This window comes from Dermacentor albipictus, chromosome 4 (assembly GCF_038994185.2).
Source record: "Dermacentor albipictus isolate Rhodes 1998 colony chromosome 4, USDA_Dalb.pri_finalv2, whole genome shotgun sequence".
NCBI lineage: Eukaryota > Metazoa > Arthropoda > Arachnida > Ixodida > Ixodidae > Dermacentor > Dermacentor albipictus.
Window position 1 is genome coordinate 16,840,711 of NC_091824.1, and position 24,034 is coordinate 16,864,744.

Below are 24,034 nucleotides of genomic sequence, written 5' to 3' on the forward strand. Positions count from 1 at the left end.
GCGGGAACTACGTTCGCAACCTGCCTATGGGCTGGGGTGCGTTTGGCAGGCAGTCTCAGATCATGAACAGCAGGTTGCCATTATCCCTCAAGAGAAAAGTATATAATAGCTGTGTCTTACCAGTACTCACCTACGGGGCAGAAACATGGAGGCTTGCGAAAAGGGTTCTACTCAAATTGAGGACGACGCAACGAGCTATGGAAAGAAGAATGATAGGTGTAGCGTTAAGGGATAAGAAAAGAGCAGATTGGGTGAGGGAACAAACGCGAGTTAATGACATCTTAGTTGAAATCAAGAAAAAGAAATGGGCATGGGCAGTACATGTAATGAGGAGGGACGATAACCGATGGTCATTAAGGTTTACGGACTGGATCCCAAGGGAAGGGAAGTGTAGCAGGGGGCGGCAGAAAGTTAGGTGGGCGGATGAGATTAAGAAGTTTGCAGGGACGGCATGGCCACAATTAGTATATGACCGGGGTTGTTGGAGAAGTATGGGAGAGGCCTTTGCCCTGCAGTGGGCGTAACCAGGCTGATGATGATGATGATGATGATGATGATGATGATGATGGCTACAACACTGATGAGCAGGGTGGCCAAATTCCTACGTAGACGAGTGTGAGCAGACGATAGTCAGCTTCTTTTGGAAGTACGTCATTATTATCGAAATTCAAAAGCAGATTTTTGCTTGCCCCAGCCTGTATACATATTAAACTACGTCAACCAATATACATGGTAACAGTAAAAGAAGCGCACTGATCCAAACACTCTTCTTGATTTATGTCAACTATTGGGCAATGGTAGCCATGTATGGGAATAGGCTATAGTATTATGAAATAAAGCGTCCAGAAAAGAGTGAGGAGGGGCTTTTGTTGAAAAGAGAGCGTTTAAGAGAAAGGTGACTTCGCGCTCTGCTTGCAAGCTCCACGTTCCACGCTCGGCTGCAAAAGTTGGCCGATATGTTCACAGCAGCATATGCTATCCATGGATTGTGTTTTTTCACCAAACCTGAGCGGTGGTTCAGGCCCCTTTAAAGCCTGTGCTGTCTTGCACCTCAATGTACTTACGACTGTAATGTGCCTTCACATTCCCCCATTGGCCGTTTCTGGATTGTCTGACAATTGTTGTGAAATTTGTGAGCTCTTTCTCTGAACAACATGTTTTTTACGTTTCCGAAATTGATGGTGCCAAGGAAAGTCAAGGATGGCCTTTCCTATCATGTTTTCCGCCTTAGATGCAATTCTTTGTATATTGCTTTGTGACTTTGTTGTAAGGTGTATGTGTTATTGTTTTACTTCACGTCAAGGTGTTTGAAGAAGTGCAGTCATGTTGTGCTGCACTGTCTGAACGCCTGGGCCAGAGCAATTACTTCTTCGGTGACAAGTAAGTAATTTTTAGCCTATGCTGTAGTAATCGCGGAGCATTTTCTAAAATTGTGAACATTAGAAGTATTATAGGGAGGAGAAAATTTTCGTAAAGGTTATACAACAAACAGCCACTATGCTGACATGACGTTATCCGTGCACTGCTGCACATCCTGCTAATAAAGAAAGTATGCATTGTTGGGCTTTTTGTTGAGTGACCAAGTTCCTCTCATGCTAAGCGGACTCAGGATTGTCATTTTTTCCAAGTCAGCTGCAAAGTTTTCGAATCACAGTTTCACAGGCTTAGTATGTGGGTTGGTTGGGTGCAGATATAGGCCACCGCTAGCACACATATTGAAGTCCATGCGACATCTTAGTACAACTTGCCAACTCAAATGCATCTGTTCCATGTTGCACAGGGCACTTGAGTAGGTAGCCGGATATACCACCAGAATCATGTAAGGAGCTTACCACATGCATTTTGGGAGTTTTTTAAAGAATTCCACTTTCCTGTGGACATATATACATCGGACAAACAAGCTGGTAGGTCAGTGCAATATAGAAATTCATCAAATACACATTGTGCGCCATTCTCTCATCTTGCATCACATTGCCTATTAGAGCCAGCATAAATCATTTGTCATAAGTATAGCCATGTTGTACAGCCACCCTGACTAGACTACACGAGAAACCTCAGAGGAATGTCATAATGGTGACTACCACTAAATGCTCTCCCCGTAGCGGCTGCACCGAGAAACCACTCATCCAGGTTCAAGCTTGAAGCGAAAGAGGGCCTCCCATCAAGGCATCCGCCCAATGAATGCCTTGTAGTTCTCAAATTGTCATGACGCTGGTGCGCTCAAGCCAGAAAATGAAAAAGAAATATGAATGTCGAAAGACTTGCTGTGTACGATTATGCGTGTCATCGCGGTGGAAAAACCGCAATGTATGATTTCATCTCTTCACAAAGAAGCAGACGGCATGCATCGGAGAGCAACTTGGATAAGAAACTTCGCATTGGGAAAAGGTGGTGACTGATACTATACTGGTTTGTTCTAAACACTTCACTCGGGACTTTTCTTGTCGGCGAGCAGAAAATTTCTTTCAATATCTTGCTGGCATTTCAAATCGTAGAGTGTGTTTTGTGTAGGCAGGCTTTTTGACAAATTATAGTGATGCACATTTAAGCTTCATTTGGTTTTGTTCATTTGCAGCTTTCTGCCCCAGCATTAGTGTTACTAATGCTTTAAACAGTAGGAATATTCTCGCTAATGTACTCTTCTCTGCAGACACGGTAGCAGGAATGATGACTACCTTGGAGGGTCTGAAGTTGATCAGGATGCATATTACGGCACAAGGCGACATATCGTTTTCATAGCTTGCTTTAGTTTAGCAGTGCAAGCAGAAGACGCTGTTTACTCATTCAACACATTGAGTTGTCAGTATTTTCTCGCAAGAAATTTAGAAGCAAAAGCAAACAGCACTCATTCCAGCTTTGGAGCGTTCAACCTGCACACAGCGTCGCTAGTTAGCTTTCCGCTACTGTGCACACACCTAAATTCTATTGCAACTGGTTCACTTCGTTTCCAAGTCAGGCATTTACTTTAATACAAGTGACTTTGCCCTAAAGAAAACCTTCACCAAAATTTGGAAACCTGCTGCAAGAAACTCAACTTGGTCTGATCGGTTGTTATTGATTTCCTGTGTTTCACTTTGGTATGGGAATTTGTACGGGTGGGGGGTGTCTGCTGTGTTCGCAATCCCGAGCCCTACCTTGAACACTGCTTACTGTAAGCATGAACAAGCACCAGTTAATGGACGCAGACGACCTTATCACATGTATCAGCTAACTATAAAAAGAAAGGTGCAGCCCCAACTCACAAACAGAACTCTTCATTTGTTTTTATCCCAAGACACACTGACCAGGTAATGTTACATTTTTTAGCTTCACTGCATAATATCCATATTTAGCTTCTGAGAGCAAGACGGGCATTACAGCCTATATATTGTGAGATATACTATACGTGATATACTACAACACCAGTCTCAGTGTGGAGTTGCCTATGAAGATTAAAAGACAGTTGAGTATTGTACCTGTACCAGTGGAGCAACACCGTGAATAAGTGCTCGCACCTTTCGGAGGTCTGCTACGCACATACACTTCGTTTTTTAAACCTCCAGCTCGCTTGAAAGGCTCTTTGTCTTCAAAAAGAAACTCTGATGTGGCTCGCTGGGCTGGCCAGATGTTGGCGTGCACAGCACAATGATTTCCTTGGTTTCATCACTGAAATCCTTGAGACCAATCAAAATAAGGTAGTCAGCTGCAAGGAACCTCTCGGCTTCGACAAAACACCTCAATTTGATGCCACGAACAAGAAATGCGTGAGGGCAGCACCGAGCAAAAGAGCCACCATGAAGCTGGATGTTGTAGCCATCTTTATTTATTTGGACAGCGCTGCCAGCACAAGTAATTGATTCTGGAGTTGCCAATTACCAAGAACGTTGTTCTCTGTATAAGCCAACCATCCTTGTGACTTCATGATTAAAAGCACAACTACATTTATCACTGTTAGATGCATACCTTTGTTGTCTGGTTTTAGTTCATGTTGACATAAGCAATGTGTCTGCCTATATATTTTTCTTTTGTGCAGTAAAAAATTGAGTTGAGGGTTAGCACTTGTTTGTGTCCTCCTTCTGTGTTTCTTCTCATCCCAGCACTGTGGTAGGGTTTCTCAATGATGAAATACCAACTAGTGCAACTATCTGTCGTATTGCAGGCCTGGAAAAGTTACAACTACATGTGTTTGGCTATTTTTTCTTCCCGTGTTTAAGGTTGACTTAGGTATTAAGAAATTGGTAAATTAAGTTGGACATGTGTTCAGAAGGACTGTCTGTTGGGCTAGTTTGTCTAACTTTGTTCAGCCAGTACATTGGTTTACCATTTGTTTACTATGGCTTACAAACTTGTCATGTAAATATAGGGTTGTTATGAAATGAAGGGAAATCGTGGGGGTGTTGAAGATGCTGCACATTGTTTTGGCTTCTTGACCTCTTCTGACACCCATTGCTAAAACCTTTGCCAAGTATCAACAAAGCCCTTGCCCTACTATCTATGCCTGTTCATTGAAAATAAGTAGTTGGGTGTGCTCTGGATACCTGGAAGTGCACCTCACTTGTAGCAACTGATGCGTACACTTATTAGAGTGCGTCTCATATATATGTTAACAATGGAACATCCTAGTTGACATTTGGTGACCGTTTGTGTTCTTCGATGACATTGCAAAATCCTTTACAAAGGGAAAAGGATGGTTTGTTCGTCCTTCGCTTCACTTTTCATTGGAATGTGCAGATAAAGGGTGATCATTCTTAAGTTTCGGAAAATCTTTAAAAATTGTCTCTTGCAGAGAACATAGCTATAGTCATTAGCTGGATTATTCAGAGAGGTGGACATTACTTCATGGGAAGTCAAAACACATCCAACAAATTAACAAGGAATCACTAATTATCTTCTTAATTAACAAGTTTACAGCACATATTGTAATTTATTGATTGTAGCTGGTGAGTGTACAAGCAAACTCGGATACATAGCGCAAGAATGACACAAGGCAAAGTAGGAACACGGGACGAGCGCTAACTTTCAACAGTTGATTTATTCTTCTCTTCCCTTCAGTGTGTCTGTTGCAGTGGCGTCACAGTGAGTATACATATGCTCACCAGCTGCAATAAATCAGTTGTAGAAAGTTAGCGCTCGCCCCGTGCTACTGCTTCGTCCTTGTGTCATTCTTGCGCTATGTATCCCAGTTTGTATGTATCCCACCAACACGCCCAAACTTCTTCCCTGCTAGAGTTTACAAGGCCTATGCACTTGTAACAAATTTCCAGAATGACACCACTTTTGAGGTATATGCCATCAAAAACGCTGCAAAAATGCACTATTGCTCCACTTGCTTTTTTAACAATACACTTTTTTATGCTTTGAAGCACAAAGGTAACTGAAATGCTCATGTATTTCATCCCACAGTTTCGGAAATACCTCGAAAGTAGTCCAGTCCTGGGAATTCATTGCTACTGAATACATCTTGAAAATCACTGGCTACAATTCGTAAATTGCAATATGTGCCGTAAGTCCTTAACCCTTTGAGGGTCGATTTTTTTCGCCACATGCGACCACCCAGGGTCGATTTTTTTTATTGCACAATTTAATTCTTCAGAGGGAGCTATTTCGAAAACATTTACTGTAATTTTTCTAGGGTGACCGTAAAGTGAGAAAAAAATGTTTGGCGTTGGCATATATGGACTGTTTATTCATGAAAAACAATAAAAAATAGCAAATAACGTTATAAGAATTTCAAAAAATTGGCGCATTGTTATACACAATGCGGACACGAAAAAAATGCACAAGAAGAATGTGCACACGAAAATTTTTTGCAAGTCTCAAATGTTCCTTTTGCATTAATACTTCTTCAGCGTGTGGTAGTTCTTGAAGCATGGCTCCACGCAGAGCGGTTTGTTGCACTCAACGCACATGTACCTAGTGTCCTTGTGATGTTTTTGCTGCCGAGTGGTGTTGGCGCATACGTGGCACCTCCTCTGGGTACTGCTTCCCTGAGCAGCCGTGGGAGGCAACTTCGGAATAAAGTGCCAAAAAAGGAAAGGCATGCACGGCAGCATCCTTCGTATGCGAACCCCTGTGAGCAACAACCGAGCGAGTAACAGGCGGTCATCCTTTGAGTGACAAGAACGAGATAGCCATCAGTTTTGCGAGCAAAAGAAGCCGAAACCGCGTGCGGAACAAAACCGAAACTAACCGCCGCGCGCCCGCGAGTGCGCCAATGCGCGAGCGATAGCAGATGCGCTGGAGCAAAAAAAAACAAAAAACTATACAACGAAAACAGAAAGAGAGAGACGTGAAAAAAAAATTCCATGTATTCCCACATAGTGGCACCACATGCCAGGCAAGAAAAAGTTAGGAAGTTAGCGCGCATTTTAAACGTACAGACGGCGCCATAAATATACGGCATCGACCATTTTCGGACCTGTTCACAGAGCCGTATATTTACGGCATCGACCCTCAATGGGTTAAATAAGCAGGTAATTAGTGAACTTTCGTTGCCTAGCTTAATATGTGTTTCGATTTCTCAGGTTAGTAATGTCCGCCTCTTCGAATAATACAGCTCAAGGATAAGAATTAGGCCATCTGTCACAGGCGATCTCTAAAAATTCTATAAAACTTAAAAATGATCACCCCTATAAATATGTCAACCATGAATGGTTTTTGTTATTTGACTTGTATTCAATTCAAAAATTCAGTACTGGAAGTACTTGAATAATATTTTCTTGCTGAATATATAAGATAAAAATTATTCTTAGGGCCTTCAGTGAGATCATTAAAATGTCCATTGTTAGTCTAATTACTGGAATATGTAGCCATTCCTGTAACTATTACTCTTAAGTCTGCTACTACAATAAAAGCTTTTCTGGAGTCCTCCACTATGGCGTGCCTCATGATCAGAAAGTGGTTTTGGCACGTAAAACCCCATAATTTAATTTTTTACAGTAAAAGCTTGTTAATTCGAATTCTGCGGGGGTGCAACGAGAATTCGAATTATGCAAAATTCGAACTAATGAAAGTCATAGAAAAATTCGCTCGGTTAAGGCGCGTATATAGTCCGACGTAGTGTGAGCACGCTTGACGTGCCCGACATCGAGATGACTCTTGCTCCATTCGCGTGTTCGTTGTGCCGACCGCGCCGACTCGCAATGCATGGCGCGCAAAATTGTCCACGTCACATCGCCGATGGTCGCAGGCAGCCATTCAAAGCAGCTCGCGGTTTGGGGGATTGTTCTGCGCATGGTCCGAAAAGAACAGCCGACAGCGCGCGCATCTAAGTTTAGAGGGGATAACATGTTGGCTGGCAAAGCGCCGTTGCGCGATTGGCTTCATGTGACGTGCACTGACGCTCGCCGCAGGAACAAGAGCGGCGGTCTAAAATGCACTCACGAAACGTATCACAACCTGCTGTGATATTGGTATCCGTTGTACTTTCGTAGGCGCACCCGCAGTGCGCTGCAGATTTGCACTATACGCATAGGTGGCCCAAACACGTATCCCAGTAATGCTTTCCTTTGAGTAATAGCCATGAATCTCAACGGCTATGCTTTTGGTACTGCAAGCGCCGATAAACGTCACGGCCGCCGTGTAATAGACTTTACCTAGTGCCACTTCTCGGCAGTACACCTCGTAGGTAAAGAGCATACCCTCCAAGATGTGACATGAAAAAGAAAGAAAGAAAAAAAAGGACGCAGTTTCACCCCCCAAGGCGAAGCATCGATTGCAACAGCAAATCAGCAGACATCCGTATGAAGTAAGGATAGTACTTTTAAAACACTCGCTTGCTAACTAAAATACTAAGCTTGGTGTCAGCGTGCACAGCAGACACGTTACACACGATTACTACGGATACTCGCTGTCAAAACGCAGGCATGGAGGAACGCAGCAACAGCAGTGAGCGAAGTGATATTTGTGCTGTCTATCGCTTCAATGCGAAGTGGGCGCTGAGAACGCAGCACGCACAAAGCTACGAGCCACTGACGCAACTTGACTCTGCCCCCAACGCAGATCGCTCTCATGATAAGGGCCAGCTGCCACATGCGCAGTTGCAACCGGAGAGAACTTTGTAAACTCTTCATTTTCAACAATGTAGTGCGTAATAAATAATTAAACATCATTGAAATTGTCCAACAGCAGAATTCGAACACAGGAACTCTGGCACAGAAGCCTGATATTGAAACCATTAAGCCACGGATGCATGTATCGACAAGCGAATGAAGCGCCCTTATGAATTTATCGCGGGCACGCCAGTGCCTTGAGACGCTTGGCGCGCTTGAATTTGGCCATCTGGACAAGCTCAATCGTTGCAATTAATAGCAATTGTGCGTGTTCGCGGCGTCTTCTGCACTTCAAAAAGTACAGATAGCGCTGAAATTTACAATGAGATTTATATAGTGTAATATACAAAGCCATAAGAATGCTTGAATCCACAAGCATGAAGATAGACAAATCCATGTACTTCCCATAATTCCCGTGGTGGTACAACGACGGCAGCACCAGAGTTCCTTCTAGTAATTATTGTATGAAACTCTATGCCCCTCACATACCCCTGCACGCTGTCACTCGCACATACATGCAGAGCAGAGACAGTGACGCCGATGGGAGAAGTGCTCTTGGAGTGTCCATATAATTGCTCTTTCAATTAAAAAATAAATAAATAAAAAATGCAGATCCGCGTTCGCATTCGTGTTTTTATCTTGAAGGTCTTGAGAGAGGGAGAGAACCGACCTGCTACAGATGGCAGCAGATAGCGATGGGCGTCGCCAACACACTCCCGCGCACCAGCATTCGCCCTCATCCACGATGGCGCGGAGTTCAAATTATCGGTGGCGGTGCATATTTCAGTGTGAATTAGCAGGATGTGTTACTTATTGTTTTCAATACATTGTGGGACAGACGCGGTGGCTGCTTCGAATTATCCGAAATATCTAATTAATGGATTGTGAATTAACGAGCTTTTACTGCATTTGTTGTTAGCAGTGGCACAGATTTCCAACCTAACATATTTAATTACAGAGCACATTTTAACTTATTATATCACAATATTAGTACAGAACATCAGGGTGCATCAGGGTACATAAGGCAATGTATTGCTTCCGAGAATGCATGAAATGATTTTGTTGGGACAGTTGAATCAGGTAAAGAGTTTCACTGCTGAATTTCCCTGGGAAAAAGACTATACCTGAAGCAGATATTGTGCACTGTGGAAGGAGGTATATACATACTGTATCTGTGCCGTGATGTTTCCTGTGTCTTGATTTGGAAGTACTCGTCATATCTTATTTTGATATAGTTATGAATTACTAAGGACAGGAATTTAAGCCTTTCATACTCGGTACATTTTTGTAGAGGTGGAAGCTCTGCATGTTTACATAATTCAGTTGGAGAGTGAAAACGGCGTTACTTATTAAATATAAACCCAGAAGTAAGGCGCTGGACCTTCTCTAGCTTTAGACAGCTACTTTTGGTGTAGGGATCCCATGCTATTTTTGCGTACTCAATTATGGATCTTAAAAAGGTTTTATAAGCTAAAATTTTGATTTCTGGGGAGGCACAGTGCAGGTTACATCTCAGTCCCCACAATACTTTGTTAGCCTTTGCACAAAGCTTATTTACGTGAAGATTCCAACGCAAGTCGGTTGTAAATATAAGGCCTAGGTATTTATATTGTTTAACTCGAGCAAGTTCATGACCGTTGATACTGTATGAGAAATTTAAAATATTCTTTTTTCTAGAGATGGACATAAAAACTGATTTAGTTAGGTTAAGCTGCATTTGCCACCGATCTCACCAGTTCTTAATTTTCTGCAAGATTAAGGTCGGCCTGATCACCTGGTGACTCTATTCTCTTGTACAATATGCAGTCATCAGCAAACATCCTTATTTGGGTAGTGATGTCACTTGGCAGATCATTTATAAAAACTAGGAATAAAAGGGGCCCTAAGACACCACCCGGTAGGGCCCCAGATACCAAGGGAGATAAACTAGATTGCTGATGTCCCAGTTGAGCATATTGTTCTCTATGTGCAAGGTAGGAAGTGAACCACCGCGTAAGGGCAGAATTTTTTAAGGTGACACTGATTTTGAGTGAATGATTTTTGTGGGACACCTTGTCAAAGGTCTTTGCATATTCTTAAGAATATTATATCAGTTTGATCTCGGGCATTAATTGTGCTAGAAAGGTCATGTACAAGTTCAATAAGCTAAGTGACGGTGGACAATCCTTTGCGAAAGCCATGTTGATCTGGAAAAATTAATTTATGTTCATCTAAATAGGTGAGCAGGAGCTTTGATACAATGTGTTCTAGCATTTTAGAACAGGTGCTGATGAGCGATAACGGCCGTTAGTTGCTAGTGCCACAGGTTGGACCACCTTTTTGTACGGGCACAATTTTTGCACGCTTCCAGGCAGTGTGAAACGAGCCACTAGAAATGGATGATTGAAAAATTAGTGTCCATTCGGCATATCTATAAAGGAATTCATTAGGGATTTCGTCGGGACCGGGACTCTTTTTTATATTAATGTGAAGCAGCAGATTGAAAATGCCCTCTTCTGTAATCCCTTTATTTTGAATAGGAAGACTGTCCGCATAATCATTGATGGTAGGCAAGATACCATCATCGATGATAAAAAACTGAGGAAAAAAAGGAGTTAAATGCCTCCGCTTGATCCTGTCTACTTTTGTCTGTGTGCATGCTACACTACTTAGCCGTTGGATTCAAATACCTCCAAAACTTATCTGGGGCTTCCTTCAGTAATCATTTCAGCGTTGAGTTATAAAAGTTATCTTTAGATGGGAGATCTTCAAGTTATGCCAGAGGTTTTTACCTAAAAGATGAATGTCATGTTTCTATTCAATACCAGGACTGAGGGTGCAAGCCTTTCGCAGACATGACATTTAAGCTTTCTTTTAGTGTATATTATCTCCCGAATTACCCAGAGGTTTCTTTTTCCTGCATGTTTAGTATGCTGAGGAATGCAATGTTGTATGCAAAATGCTGTCATATCATGGAAAAATTTCCACAGTTCTTCAGTAGTACCGGATAATCTTTACAACTGCCAAAAAAGAATGATATGACTGCTCCAGATGTTCCAGTATTGCCAGGTGATTTAAAGTTTGGAATCACAAGTTTCTCATTCTCACGCATGATACAGTCAAACCTCGATATAACGAACACGCATATAACGAATTATTGAATATATCGAACTCTTCCGAAATATTTTTGTCAAACGCATGTATTTTTAACTTCCTATAGCGAACGCTGTTTGGCATAAAACGGATATAACGAACTTCGCGACGCCAAGCCCTACCTCACTTTAATAGTAGGCGGCAGGCTTCGTTGCACTACAGGTTTGTCGTGCGGCGCAGCAAACGTTCAGGGCTACCTCGCAGGCGCTGACAGCTCCACAGATGCCACGTCGACATCGAGAGTTGACAGCCAAAGAAATCGTCCGCATCTCACAACCGTTGACAGCGCCGCTTCAGCAGCGGCATGATCGAATGTTGCTTTTGCGTTTTAGTGTTAGCAGTGGCGTGGCCGTCGTAGCGTTGTGTGGAGGCTCTTTCGGTGGTCGTGTCGAGTGCGGTGCGCGGGTGTGCGTAGTGCTGTGATGGTGATGAATGTGAAAAAAAGAGTGGCACTGACGTTAAAGACCATGCTCGAGATTATTCAACGTGTCGAGATTATTCAACGTGCAGTGCTATTGAGGGCAGTGGGTTTGCCCTTGTTGAGTGTTTGCAAACTGTGGAACAGGGCGTGATACGGTATGCGATCAACACCAAGAAGCAGGCCGCGATAACGCAGTTTTTTTGTGCGTAAATAAATGAACGTATCCCAAGTAAGCATCGTTCGAGTTGCTGTGCCTTCTCTGATTGAATTTTGCTCCTCTTGCATGTATTTTTTACGAAATTTTATATTACGAATTATGGATATAGCGAACTAATTTCCGAATTTTTAACTGTTCGTTATAACGAGGTTTCACTGTATTAACATACACATCTAGTGACATCATAACCATCTTATGATCAGAGACCTTCATCAATTTCACACATGTTAAGAATTGGGAGCAACCAACCAGATAAGAATATTAGATTAAGGATTGAGGAAGCAGTTTGACTGACACGTGTACAAGCTGAGAAGACCTGAGTTAAATCACAACAGAAAGTGATCTGAAGTAGTTGTTCACAATTACGGACTTCAAGTCTCTCTACACAAAGTGTCGACCAATTAATTCCAGGAAGGTTGAAGTCCCCTAATAAAATAATATTGTCTTCATGCTTTAGGTGTGCGTCCATAAAGCTTCTTAAGTTATTAAGCACGTTCACTGGGGAGTTTGGTGGTTTGTACATAGCACCAATGAATGCTGTATGATTTTTAAGTTTAGTTTTATACCAAATAGCTTCGACATACAAATACTACAGTGCTGACGATGCATACTTGGCAGTGCTATGATTGGGGGTTCAATCCCATCGCTCGAGATCCGTTGTCAAGATTGGAGTTGGGCCTGAATTAGAAGGTAGCTGGCCCCTGCCGTCGTCCAACTTATCCACGCTGAGGACGTTGATGAAGGGAAGGACTGCTTCTCATCGAGAACGAGGAATACGGGTTTATTTACAGTATTTATATCAGTCTAACATGACTGCTTGAGAGAGAGTGTCCTGAGCAGCTGCACAGCAGCGGTTTTTAAACACTCAGTCCTCCCCCGATACCCAGGTGATGGAAACGGCCGTCCAAGCACCATAGGCGAGTTGACCAGGCACCGTAGGGGAGACGAAGCACAGTAGGGGAGATGACCCGGCACCGTAGGGGCATTTATTTCCCAAACTGCAGCACGCCCGCCGGCCGCTCATTGTCTGGCGTCTTGGTCGGCTTGTGGGAAGGGGTGTCGGTAGACATTCTCGCGGCTCAGTAACAATAGTTGGTCCGCCGAGCCCGTTTAGTTACAATGGTGACTTCGTCAAACTCGGCTCCAGCGACGGAGAGTCGAGGATGCACGTATTGTTGTTCACACACAGTCGACTTAGTCACGCCGTGGCTAGAGGTGCGCGGCGACACTCCCGGAATGTTGCCTCCACAGTCGCAACTGGTTGGCAAAACTTGCACTGCAGCTGGCCGTTCTTAACAGCAGCAGTGAAAAGCGTGAAACGTTTGTTTCTTCACAACAACTTACCCAAAATGATAACAACTAACCTGAGAAAATTTTGGAACGTGATAAATCCCCAGCAATCAGATGACATCACCCTTGCTAATGATAACGGCGACTCTGTTAGTGATGCTCAGTGTGTTGATATATTTAATACTGCCTTTTCATCAGTATTCATGAAAGAACCTGAAGATACATTCCTTTCAATACAGTGAAAGCTCGTTAATTCGAACTTCAATAATTCGAATTTATGGATAATTCGAACTGTACGATTTGGTCCGGCCAAGCTCCACAGAAGTCTATGTATAAAAAAGTCCGTTAATTCGAACGCGAGAAGGTTCCCTCACGGATAATTCGAACTACGCTCGCCTGGCACACGGCCAGAGAAACGCGCCTACTGCCTACACACAAGGCTGTATTGCCTCCTAAACGGAGAGAACGGCGAGAGAAGGCAAAATCGGAAAAAAATCTAACCTACGCGGGGTCAGCCAGAAGGCAGCGGCGGCTGCCGCCTCTCCGTTCTACGTAACCTCCGAAACTTCTTGCCCGTTGCGAATCTCGGAGGCCTTGCAAATCTTGTACAGCTGCTAATGTTGTGCGGAGATGGCACGGCAAGCGCCAAAACACAGCGAATCAAGTGCGTCGCAGCTGCGCTTGCAATCAAGAACCAACGAATCAGGTCCTTCGCCACCTTCACATGTTCGGCGTCTTTGTCTCGGCAGTCATCATCGGTTGTGTACCGCTGTTTTCAGCTTAGGAGGTATCAGCCGTCGCGATTCATTGTGATGGTGTTAAGCCTCGGCTAACGTTCGTTTCGGTGGACATCGATGGTGTGGCACAGTCGGACCCAGAGCTTCGACTTGAAGATGGCGTGTGCCCGCGGCACACGCCATCACTTTCTGACACGCCAAATTTCGGACATTCCCTACTGCTTCCAAATCGCAGTGTACTGTTGCCCTCCTTCACTTTCGTTAGTTCGAACTTTCGTTAATTCGAACTGAAGCGGCTTCCCCGTGCGGTTCGAATTAACGAGCTTTTACTGTACCCTTCATTACTGAACTGGCAATGCCAGCCATCAATTTTCATCCGAATGGCATTTCATGCATAATCAACAAATTAAAAATTTCATCGTCAACTGGAAGCGACGAAATTAACACAATGTTTCTCAGAAACGCTAAGGACATTTCATCCAAGTTTTTATGCTTGTTTTCTCAGTCGCTCGCCACAGGTATCATCACAGAAAACTGGAAGATGGGGAAGGTCGTTCCTGTTTTCAAATCAGGTAACAGAGACTCTCCACTCAACTATCGCCCCATTTCCCTGACTAGCAACCCTTGTAAGCTCATGGAACACTTCATTTACTCCCAGATAATGTAGTGTCTAGATTTTATAAATTTTTTCGCTCCATACCAACATGGATTTAGAGAAGGCTTATCGTGTGAGACACAGCTTGCCATCTTTCTTAACAATCTTCATTACAACCTTGATGCTAACTTACAAACTGACGCCATCTTTTTAGACTTTGCCAAAACATTCTATAAGGTACCTCATCAACGTCTACTCTTGAAACTTTCCGGACGAATCTTGCATCGAGAAATTATTGCGTGGTTAAAAGAATTCCTCACACATTGTTCACAGTCCGTTACTATTAACAACTACTCCTCTAACCGTCTACCAGTAACATGGGGTGTTCCTCAGGGAACTGTCCTTGGCCCCCTCCTATTCTTAATTTATAATAATGATCTGCCACAAAATTTACCATGTCATGTCCGTCTGTTCACAGACGATTGCATTATGCCCCAATTACTAATACCGCTGATCAAGAATCCCTCCAGGACAATCTTAACTGCATTGAATCATGGTACAATCACTGGTTGATGACACTTAATCCCAATAAGTGCAAGCTCATGTCTTTTCATCATCGTCACAACCTGCATTTATTTACTTATAAGATTTCCGATTCTCCTGTCGAACTTGTCCCGTCCTATACTTACCTCGGCATCACTATCAGCAATGACTTATCATGGTGCGAGCACGTAGCAAAGCAAATATCATCTGCGAATAAAAAAACTAGGCTTTCTTAAACGTCATCTTCACGACGCCCCTCAAAATGTAAAGCTACTTGCTTATAAATCATTAATCATGCCAAAAATTGAGTATGCATCCGCCATCTGGTATCCACAGCAAGCATACCTCATTGACTCATCAGAAGCTGTGCAAAACAGAGCTGCCCGTTTCATTCACCGCTCATACTCATCCTATATTAGTGTTTCATCTCTCAAGCTACAGTCCCAATATTAACAGTCTTTCCCTCCATCGCCGTATTTCTAGCCTGTGCCTATTTCATAAATTTTATTATTCCCAGCTCAAACAGCAGCCATACATCTGTGCACTGCCATCACGCACATCCCACCGAATTGGTCATCCGCTGAAAGTTTCCCACCAACGTGCCCGTACGACTACATTTTCCGAGTCATTTTTTCTCCGAACAGCAGGCGACTGGAACGACCTTCCCCATGAAATTGAAGCCATCACCTGTCCATCAACCTTGCTAGAAAAAGTTACATCACAGCTGTCATCATGAAAAAAAAAAAATGTTTTGCTTTCTCATGTTAACCCCGTCCCTTAGTAAAACCCCCACAGGGGGTCTTTAAGGAAATAAAAATGAAATGAAATGAAATGAAACATCAGTGACATGCGGGCGAATACTAAACAATATACATTCTTTAATTAGCAGGGCAATGCCTCCTCCTGTCATTTCGTGGTATTGTATTATTACATGTGTATTAGTAGGCTATTTTATTCATTTATTTGTACATACTGCAGCCCTATCGGGCTATTGCAGGAGTGGGTATGAAAAGCAGAACAATGACAAATAACAAAGGCAATATGAACAATACAGACTCAATGAAAATAACTACCTATTGAATGGTCGCTAAAAATAAGTTTAAAGGCAGAGGATAAGTATTACCAGGCAGATAATTCCAATATTCAATAACATGGGAAAAGAAATTTTATTTAAAAGTCTATGTATGGGCAAAATAAGGCGCAATGTTTAGGTGAACTTATAGTATTGGATGGTTTAGCAGAAGTTAGATAATCTGATGAAATCTGGCAAGTGGAGTTAATAATGCAATGCAGAAAGTTGAGCGATTCCGTCCGGCGGCAATCTGAGAGTGGTTGCAAGCCTAGGGATGGTAGCACTGCGGAAGGTGAAAAATCTCTATCGAACCTGCAGCTTATGAAGTGTACCGGTTCCTTTTGGATGGGCCTCGATTTGATTAATGTCACATTGCGTGTGCAGATTCCACACAGGAGAAGCATATTCTAGTAAAGGTCAGATTAGAGATTTACACATCAGTAGTTTAGTATCCCTTGGGGCCATGGTCAATGTGCGGCACAGATAGTCTAACATTTTCAGTGCCTTTGAGATTATTAAATCTATGTGTTTGGACCAAGACATACTAGGTGTGAAAACATGACCGAGGTATTTGTATTCTCTAATGTTCTGAATGGGGCTATTGCAAATTTTGTGAGAAAAAACGGAAGGCGTGGTTTCATTAGTGAAAATCGTTGCCCACTCTTGTTTCATACTTGTCATCTAATGGAGGATGCCTTCTCCATAGCTTTTTTTAATTAATTAGCTCAATATAAAATATTTTAATTCCTTGGTAGACTTCACCATATTTGTATGGCTCGCATGGACCATGTTTGTATGATTCCTTCTTTCTTTAAAAGAGAGAAATAGTATTCGATTTGATGTTTGAAGCCAGTTCTCAAACACAGTATACTTCTGTTAATTTGATCTCGACTGAAGGTACCAGCTAGAGCAGTGCAAAAGTCATTTTTCTAGGCCTGGGCTGGGCCCGAGCACAAAAGTGCCATGTGTTGACCCAGCTGAGCCCGACCTAGTGATTTCAAACCTGGCCCGTACCCCGCCCAGGCCCAAAGATCCAGATCTGGTCCGGTTCAGATAGTGCCGTTATCCCTTGAGCCGAAACAAAGCATGGTCAAGTTTTCAGGGATTATGAAGATGCTAACCAAACACAGATATTATTCTTCGGTTATTCTATGTGGGAACACACACATACAATAGGAAAATAGTGAAATGGGGAGGGAGCAGGTTGCCAACTGCCACTGAGAGAGACAGAATGCCTATAGAAAAGAGGGAATAGGAGGTGCTGATAAAAAAGAAAGAGAAACAGGTAAAAAACAAAAAAATTATTTCCATTATTCACCATGTTCGTGCATTAGAGTGTGATCTAAATGATTGTACTCCACTTTCTAAATGTTTGTGCTGAAATATACTGTAAAGAAAGCGTAGGTGAACACTCATACTCACAGCTTGCCATTTGATTTCACATTTGAATCTTGCATAACCATTGCAAAGTACAATAATGGAACTCTTAATAAACTTGGCGTGGTTGTAAATTTAACTACGCTGGTCTATAGGCTTTTAGGAATACCACAATACAGTGCCACTAAAAGCTTTTCAGCTCCACTAAATGTAAATTACCTAGTAACGTGCAAGGGTAATGATACCCTGTTGCACCTGGTACCCCAGAAATATTGTCTTTTTTGTGTGTGGTTTAAAAAGCTACTGATGCATTATGTGAATTGCAGTGAGCTTTGGGGAAATATGTGAAATAAAGTCCAAGTATAAAGATTTTCGGTTTGTTCCTTCTTGGTCAGGCCAAGAACTTTTCAGCACCCCGATAGTTGGAAGGTCGTATATGAAATGCAGATGATTAAACACAGTGGACTGCCCAAAGAAATGCATGTTTCGACCCACTGCGATAAAGAGCTGTCTAACATTGATGAAGGTAGACATTAAATGGAAATAAATTTATGTTCTGTGAGGGTAAACTCTGCAGGTTTCATCTTTCCCAATTGCTAGAATCAAAGGCATGCTACATTTTTTCTCATTTTAAATTCGGATGCGTGTTAGATTTTACCCCAGTTGCTTCTCTAAAAAAGGGTGGAAGTGCAAGTCAGTTGTGGCATCCTCCAGGATAGGACAGTGCAATGATGCTCTACTTTGATCTCAAATCTAGGCATGTGCTAGATTTGCGGGCAGATTAAAATGTGTTAATATTTGCATATAAAGCACTAGTCTGTTCACACATATTTTCTGTCTGTTTGAATTCGACCTGCCGGATTATTTAGTACATTCCGATAGTCCTGTAAAGATCGTATTATTGGAAGTTTACTGTGGCTTGTAATCATTCAGTTCTGTTTGGAAATTTCAACATTTGCACACTCCTACTTTTTGTGAAACAAAAATAGCTCAAATTTCGCTATGCAGGCACCTGTACTCATCATTCCAAAGTTCATCACATTTGATTTGACTAATTTATTTATTTTAGCATGCTGCTGGAAATATTGCAATTTTGTCTTGCTATGTTGAATATTTCAATGTTGTCCGTGCAATGTTGTCTCAAATGTGATTTTTGCAGGCCAACTGAATTGGATGCTTTGACCTTTGGTCACCTGTTTTGCCTGATGACTACTGATCTTGTTGATGGTCGGCTGGGCCAGATTGTCAGTGGATTCAGCAACCTGGTTGACCTGTGTCATCGAGTTGAATCGCAGTACTTTGCAGATTCCTAGCATGCATTTTAATAGCATAAAATTGTGATTGGGTGGACACTGCTGCTAATGTCTTGGTGATCTTCAGTAGAATTACTGCAGGAAATTGTGCAAGGAAGTTTTGCACACACATTTCCATTGTGCTGCACTCTTCCTCTTCTTTTGAAAATTCTTGTGGTGGTGACGAGCATTATTTTATTATGTACAGTGCACTACATCACGTAGTAAATAAAAAGCTAAATTGTTCGTGTTCTTTTTCTGTGTGTGTGTCTTTGTTCTATGCTCTTGACTTTGCTGGTTTGATAAGGTTTTGCTAAAAATCGGGCTCCTCCTTAGTTGCCCTGATGCCAGAAAAGAAGTCAAGATTTTTTTTATTATTATTATTTCAGCATAATTTATCTAGCATGCCAAGTGACTCCATCCAAAAAAGCCAAGCCTATTTTTCCTGTGCATGCCTTTGTTTCAGCACAAAAATATGTTACGGTAGAATTCGTGGCTTGTGGAGTTGCTTGTTTCGGCTTTAAAACAGTAAAATAAGTTATACAATTTCTTTTTGCCTTCATATATTTGTTTAGATCACATAGTAAATTAAAATAAAATTAATCTATTGCACAATAAAACGGAAAGTTAGGCTTCTTGGAGGTTAATGACTACAGGTAACGTGAAAGAATGACAAGACTCGCTGTGTGTCTACATGATCATGTCCATCTTGTCTTCCTTGGGCTATACTTGTAGTCGGTACTCAAGCATACAAAAAAAAAAGACGGAAAAAGACTGAAATGTCCAGAAACCATTGACGTCAGTACAATAGCTTAAAAGATGACTGAACTATGTTAGGTTGTTAATATAAATAAAAAGATATGCAGATCCTACGCACATATTGAAATCTGTGTGATGTCTTAGTATAAAGTGGTTAAATGTTTTCCAACTAACGGCAATGTGCACAATTTCGTTTACTTTCATTCTATGAAATGAGTAACCTGATGGAATGTTTTTGTTTATCCACCACAAAGTCTCAACAGAGGTGATGAAATTCGTAAGTTTACACACTGCATTGTTCACAAGCTGTGCCAAAATGCAAACTCCACTTCAGATAGATTCACACTGTGAGACGTATACACGGCAATGTTACATGGATGAAGGCAATGTATTGGGCTTGTTTAGGGAAGAATTGGGATAACAGGTGTATGCACCTGTGTGTATGACGCGTATCAAATAACATTTAGAGATTGTTTACCTCTTGTGTCACAGTGGGACATAGCCATTCTGGAGGATTGTCCAAGAACAGATACATTCGCAGTGGCACACACTGAATGGCTAAATACATAAAAATTAAGTAAATAAATGAATTCGCAAAATATAATTCACCATTCCATTAACAAATCAGTGTGCCTTGGAGATATCTGTGAGCCGACACAAAATGGAGGTTTCTGTAAGAATCATGGTAGGACATACCCATACTCGAGGATTGGCTAAGAACGAACATATGCAACACACTTTGTGGTTAAATCAAAGAAAAAAAAGTAAATGAAACAATCTTTTTAATATAAGCAGGGCGCCGAACCGAAAACTGTACCCGAACCAGAGTTCAACCGGCACCCAAACTCAAAATATTCTTAGAACGTGCCTGAACCCGAACCGCAAAAAGTAATAACCAGGTTATCGGTTTGGCACGAAACAATTCAAGCATACACGATGCGAAGTGGTGCTAATTACATAAGTAGTTCTTCAAAGTAATTACTTTTCATTCAGGGCACCCCACGAGAAGATCATTATGACTCGCGAGTTACATTATGTGCTAGTAACGGTAGACGATAGGCGCTTGCTGGTACATCTCGGCCACCTCGGCAAAGACGGTTGCATTTCTGAACTCAGCCATGCCAGTTGTGTTCTGTGGCTGAAACATTGTTTCAGAGGCATTGCAGAATCTATGTTTCTGTTGAAACTCCTAGTTTGGCCCTTAGGGCAGCTCGCTGCTATTATTATATGAACAGTAAAACACACATGCCAGGACACAGAGAGAGCAGAAGAAAATCGTGACTTTGAGAATGTAAAACAGGAAAACCAACTAGTTCATCAGACCGGCTTCTCGTAAGAATAACACTATGGTCGCTAATGGATGTCATCATCATCCCAGTGCCCAATGATAATGGCCGTTAACAGGCACAGGAAACTTGCATTTGTTGAGTGCCATAGTTTCGCACACGTTTAGCACCTCCAAGCAGAGTACACCACGCTTTTCGATTTCTAAAAAAACTCAATCTCGGGGCACACTGTGTGATTTGGACTATTTTGTCCGCATTATTCAACATAAGGCCCCATGCTACGTGCAAGTGTGCAAAAATCACGGTTACGTTTAGTACAAACTGTCCTTGTTCATTGTTCCGAAACATCAATGTCCTTACCTGCTTTTTTTTAAAAAAGAACTTTAAACTGAAGGAAAAAATAAATCAACAGCATGTTACACTCCTGTAACATGTGAAGGCAAAAGCCTGCTGCACACATTAAGTTATCCAGTCGGAGAGGTCAGACTTCTTGCAAGACATAACGAGCTGCAGTGTGAAGTAAACGTATTGTGCTGTAGGGCGATCTCCAACACATGCGAGCATCTAAAGCACTATCTAAAGGTTATTTCGTTCTCTTTTTCTTTCCATCTTTTTTTCTTGCATTCATTCATTGTTTCTTTCTGTCTTTCATTCATTCTTTGTTTCATTCCTTTTGTTTCTTTCATATTCAGCCATTGCATCTTTGCTTGCTTATAGCGGTATGAATGATTCCTTATGTTGTTATTTCCTTTCTTGCTTTCCTTCGTTCTCCTTTTCTTTCATGTCTTCATTCATATTCAGCCATTGCATCTTTGCTTGCTTACGGGGTTTGTGGGGCCTTTGTGGCGTTGAGACGTAACAGGGGGTATGAGCCATTGCTGATGGTGATAGTTTTAACGCGATAGCGTTAAGGAGCTCGTGTCGCAGAAAAGCCGGTGTCGTCGGCGTTTTGCGGCGTTGACCGTGAGCGATAAATCACGGCAGGCACTCCATAAACAAAAAGCAACTTCCAAGATGGGCTGGGTGGGAATCGAACCAGGGTCTCCGGAGTGTGAGACGGAGACGCTACCACTCAGCCACGATTTCGATGCTTCCAAAAGGTACAAACGCGCCTCTAGTGAATGCGGTGTTGCCTTCGAAACGAGCCGTGGAAAGTTATACTGTGGTGTATATCGGTAATTATGAACATGTAACTTACAGAAGTCGCAATTACACGAGTAGCGAAGTGCGTTTCGCTGCATTTCTTCTGCGCTTTCCGCACACGGAGAGCCATCTTGCGGCAAACACAGAAGACCCCCTCCTCTCCATGTACGGCGCTGCCCCGACAGATGGCGCGCCACGCGCGCATTGGAGCTGTCGCGGCTCGGACTCTCTCCCCTGACAATGCTTCGCCTTGCTCCCTCTGTAGAATCAAGCGTCCTTCCTTTCTTTAGATCACTATCTCTCTATCTCTCTGCCCGTGCCGATCACGGCATTTGGCTGGCGTGCATCATTTCCCCCTCCGGGATACCGAGTTCTTTGGTTCGCTCCGCTTGCTCAGGCGCACGTTTCGTTGCTGCGCCGAACGCCGCGTTGCTCGACCATATGGCTCGACGCTCACCGCGTCTGATGTGGGGCGCCTCGTAAGTGATGGCTGCCCTGTAGCCCATTGTCTTACACCCATTGGCGGGTCGACGGGAACGCTATCGCGTTCCACTCTTGAAGGCGAAGCTTAAGCGTCCTCCAATTTTTTTGTACCAGTCAACCTTTTTGTATCGCTGGACAAGACACTGCTTTTTTGTGGTATGAGCCATTGCAACGAGCCACTTAAGGGGAGACGCGGGTCTTGAAATGTCAAAAAATCGCAAAAAAGTCGAGTTTTGAAAAAGTGCGTTTTCGCTATGTTTATACATTCAAGAATCCCTCCGCGAAATCTAGAACCTAAATTTAATCGGAAAATAATAAAAAAGAACATCTATACGGACCAGGGTGGCCGCGGAATTAGCAAAAAATCGCCAAAAATGTTCGAACTTCGCGCCGTCGTCATTTGCGAACGCGTTGGCCGGCGGGCGCCATTTTGAGCTTGTTTGGAAGCTGCTTTCTTTGTGCGTATTTTGCGCCGGTTCAATATGGCGTAAGTGAGGAGGAACCGACGCTATCGCGTCATTTCTGAAGGATGCGCCCGTGCCGCTGATTGGCCAAAGCGCGCACGCCCCCCGCGCGCCTCGCTCCTATTGGTCTGGCGCCGTTTGAGTGCCGATTCCCGCGTTCCCGACAGGCCGGTCGCTCTCGTGCGCGCTGCGTGTTTGTGTGGTTTCATCGCGCCGCTGTGAACGTTCGGCCGCTCGCTTCTCGACAACGTTCGATAAAGTGTCTTTTTCGGTGCCCGAATGGCTGGAGGACACCGTCGTATGAAGACTACTACGCGTCAAGCGTTCGGCAAGGCGCAAAGGCGGCCGTACGTGGAATGCACGACAGTAGACGGATAAGCCTGTCGTGTACCCGGAGTTGCCGGCTGCTGGTCTGCCTGAAGATTCTGCCGGATCGAGTTCCGAGCTGCAACCCAGTACGTCTAGCATCAACACTGCGTCCACCCACGCCTCGCATGTTGGCGCAGACCGTGTAGATACCGTTTTCTTCACGACCGAAGAAAGAAGCAAGCGCGCAGCGATCGCCGATAAGGCGCCTGGCGTCGCAGTCTGCAACGGAGCGAAAGTTTGAGCTGCTGGGTGTTGACACGAAAGAGGACGTCAGCGACAGCGGAACGGAACTTGCCATCGTGTATTTATCCGTGGTGCAAGACTTTTTTGGACTTATGCCGTGTCCCGTGTGCGCCAAGAAAACGCTGATGCTTCGAAGGACCCCGGCAAGGAGTAGGGGCTCTGTGCCAAGCTTGTGCTGGAGTGCTCCACGTGTGGCATGCGCGAAAGGATCGTCGGAGGCTTCACATGTCCAACAAGGATCACACAAACAGAAATGCTTTGATAAACAAGCTTGCAAAGAGGCACAAGCCACCAACAGACTCTGCCTACAGTCCTGAGCTTTTATAGGTATAGGTGTGACCTTTTGCTGAATGCACAATTGTGAGAGTGTGCAAGAGATAATTTTTTTTTTTTAATTTGAGTTCTGGAATTTTACGTTCCAAAACCGTGATATGATCCTGGACCAATTTTGACCACTTGGGAAGCGCTACAACACAAGCACAGGAACTTTTTTGCATTTCAGCTCCATTGAAATATGGCGACCTCCACTGGGATTTGATTCAAATTTTTTGTTGTAGCCATAAACTTTGTGGAAAGGACAT

The 24,034-nt window shown here is 43.1% G+C and overlaps 1 protein-coding gene and 1 long non-coding RNA gene across 4 annotated transcripts in view; one reads left to right on the forward strand and one right to left on the reverse strand.

The window, feature by feature from the left end:
- The window catches only part of LOC135917209 (metaxin-2-like), an 88,072-nt gene extending 69,113 nt beyond the window's left edge, over positions 1–18,959 (forward strand). For 2 of the 3 annotated variants that reach the window (XM_065450741.2, XM_065450735.1), the window contains 2 exons: positions 1,304–1,380; positions 18,574–18,959. In XM_065450741.2, coding sequence (XP_065306813.1) covers positions 1,304–1,380; positions 18,574–18,727 — 231 coding nt within the window. In that variant the 3' untranslated portion in view covers positions 18,728–18,959. Of the gene's footprint in view, positions 1–1,303; positions 1,381–2,102; positions 4,035–18,573 lie in introns of those variants that run through there. The other variant, XM_065450759.1, reaches the window with a different exon arrangement.
- LOC135917230 (uncharacterized) overlaps positions 1–24,034 on the reverse strand; it is a 77,564-nt gene that overhangs the window by 48,735 nt on the left and 4,795 nt on the right. The gene's annotated exons all lie outside the window — the stretch shown is intronic.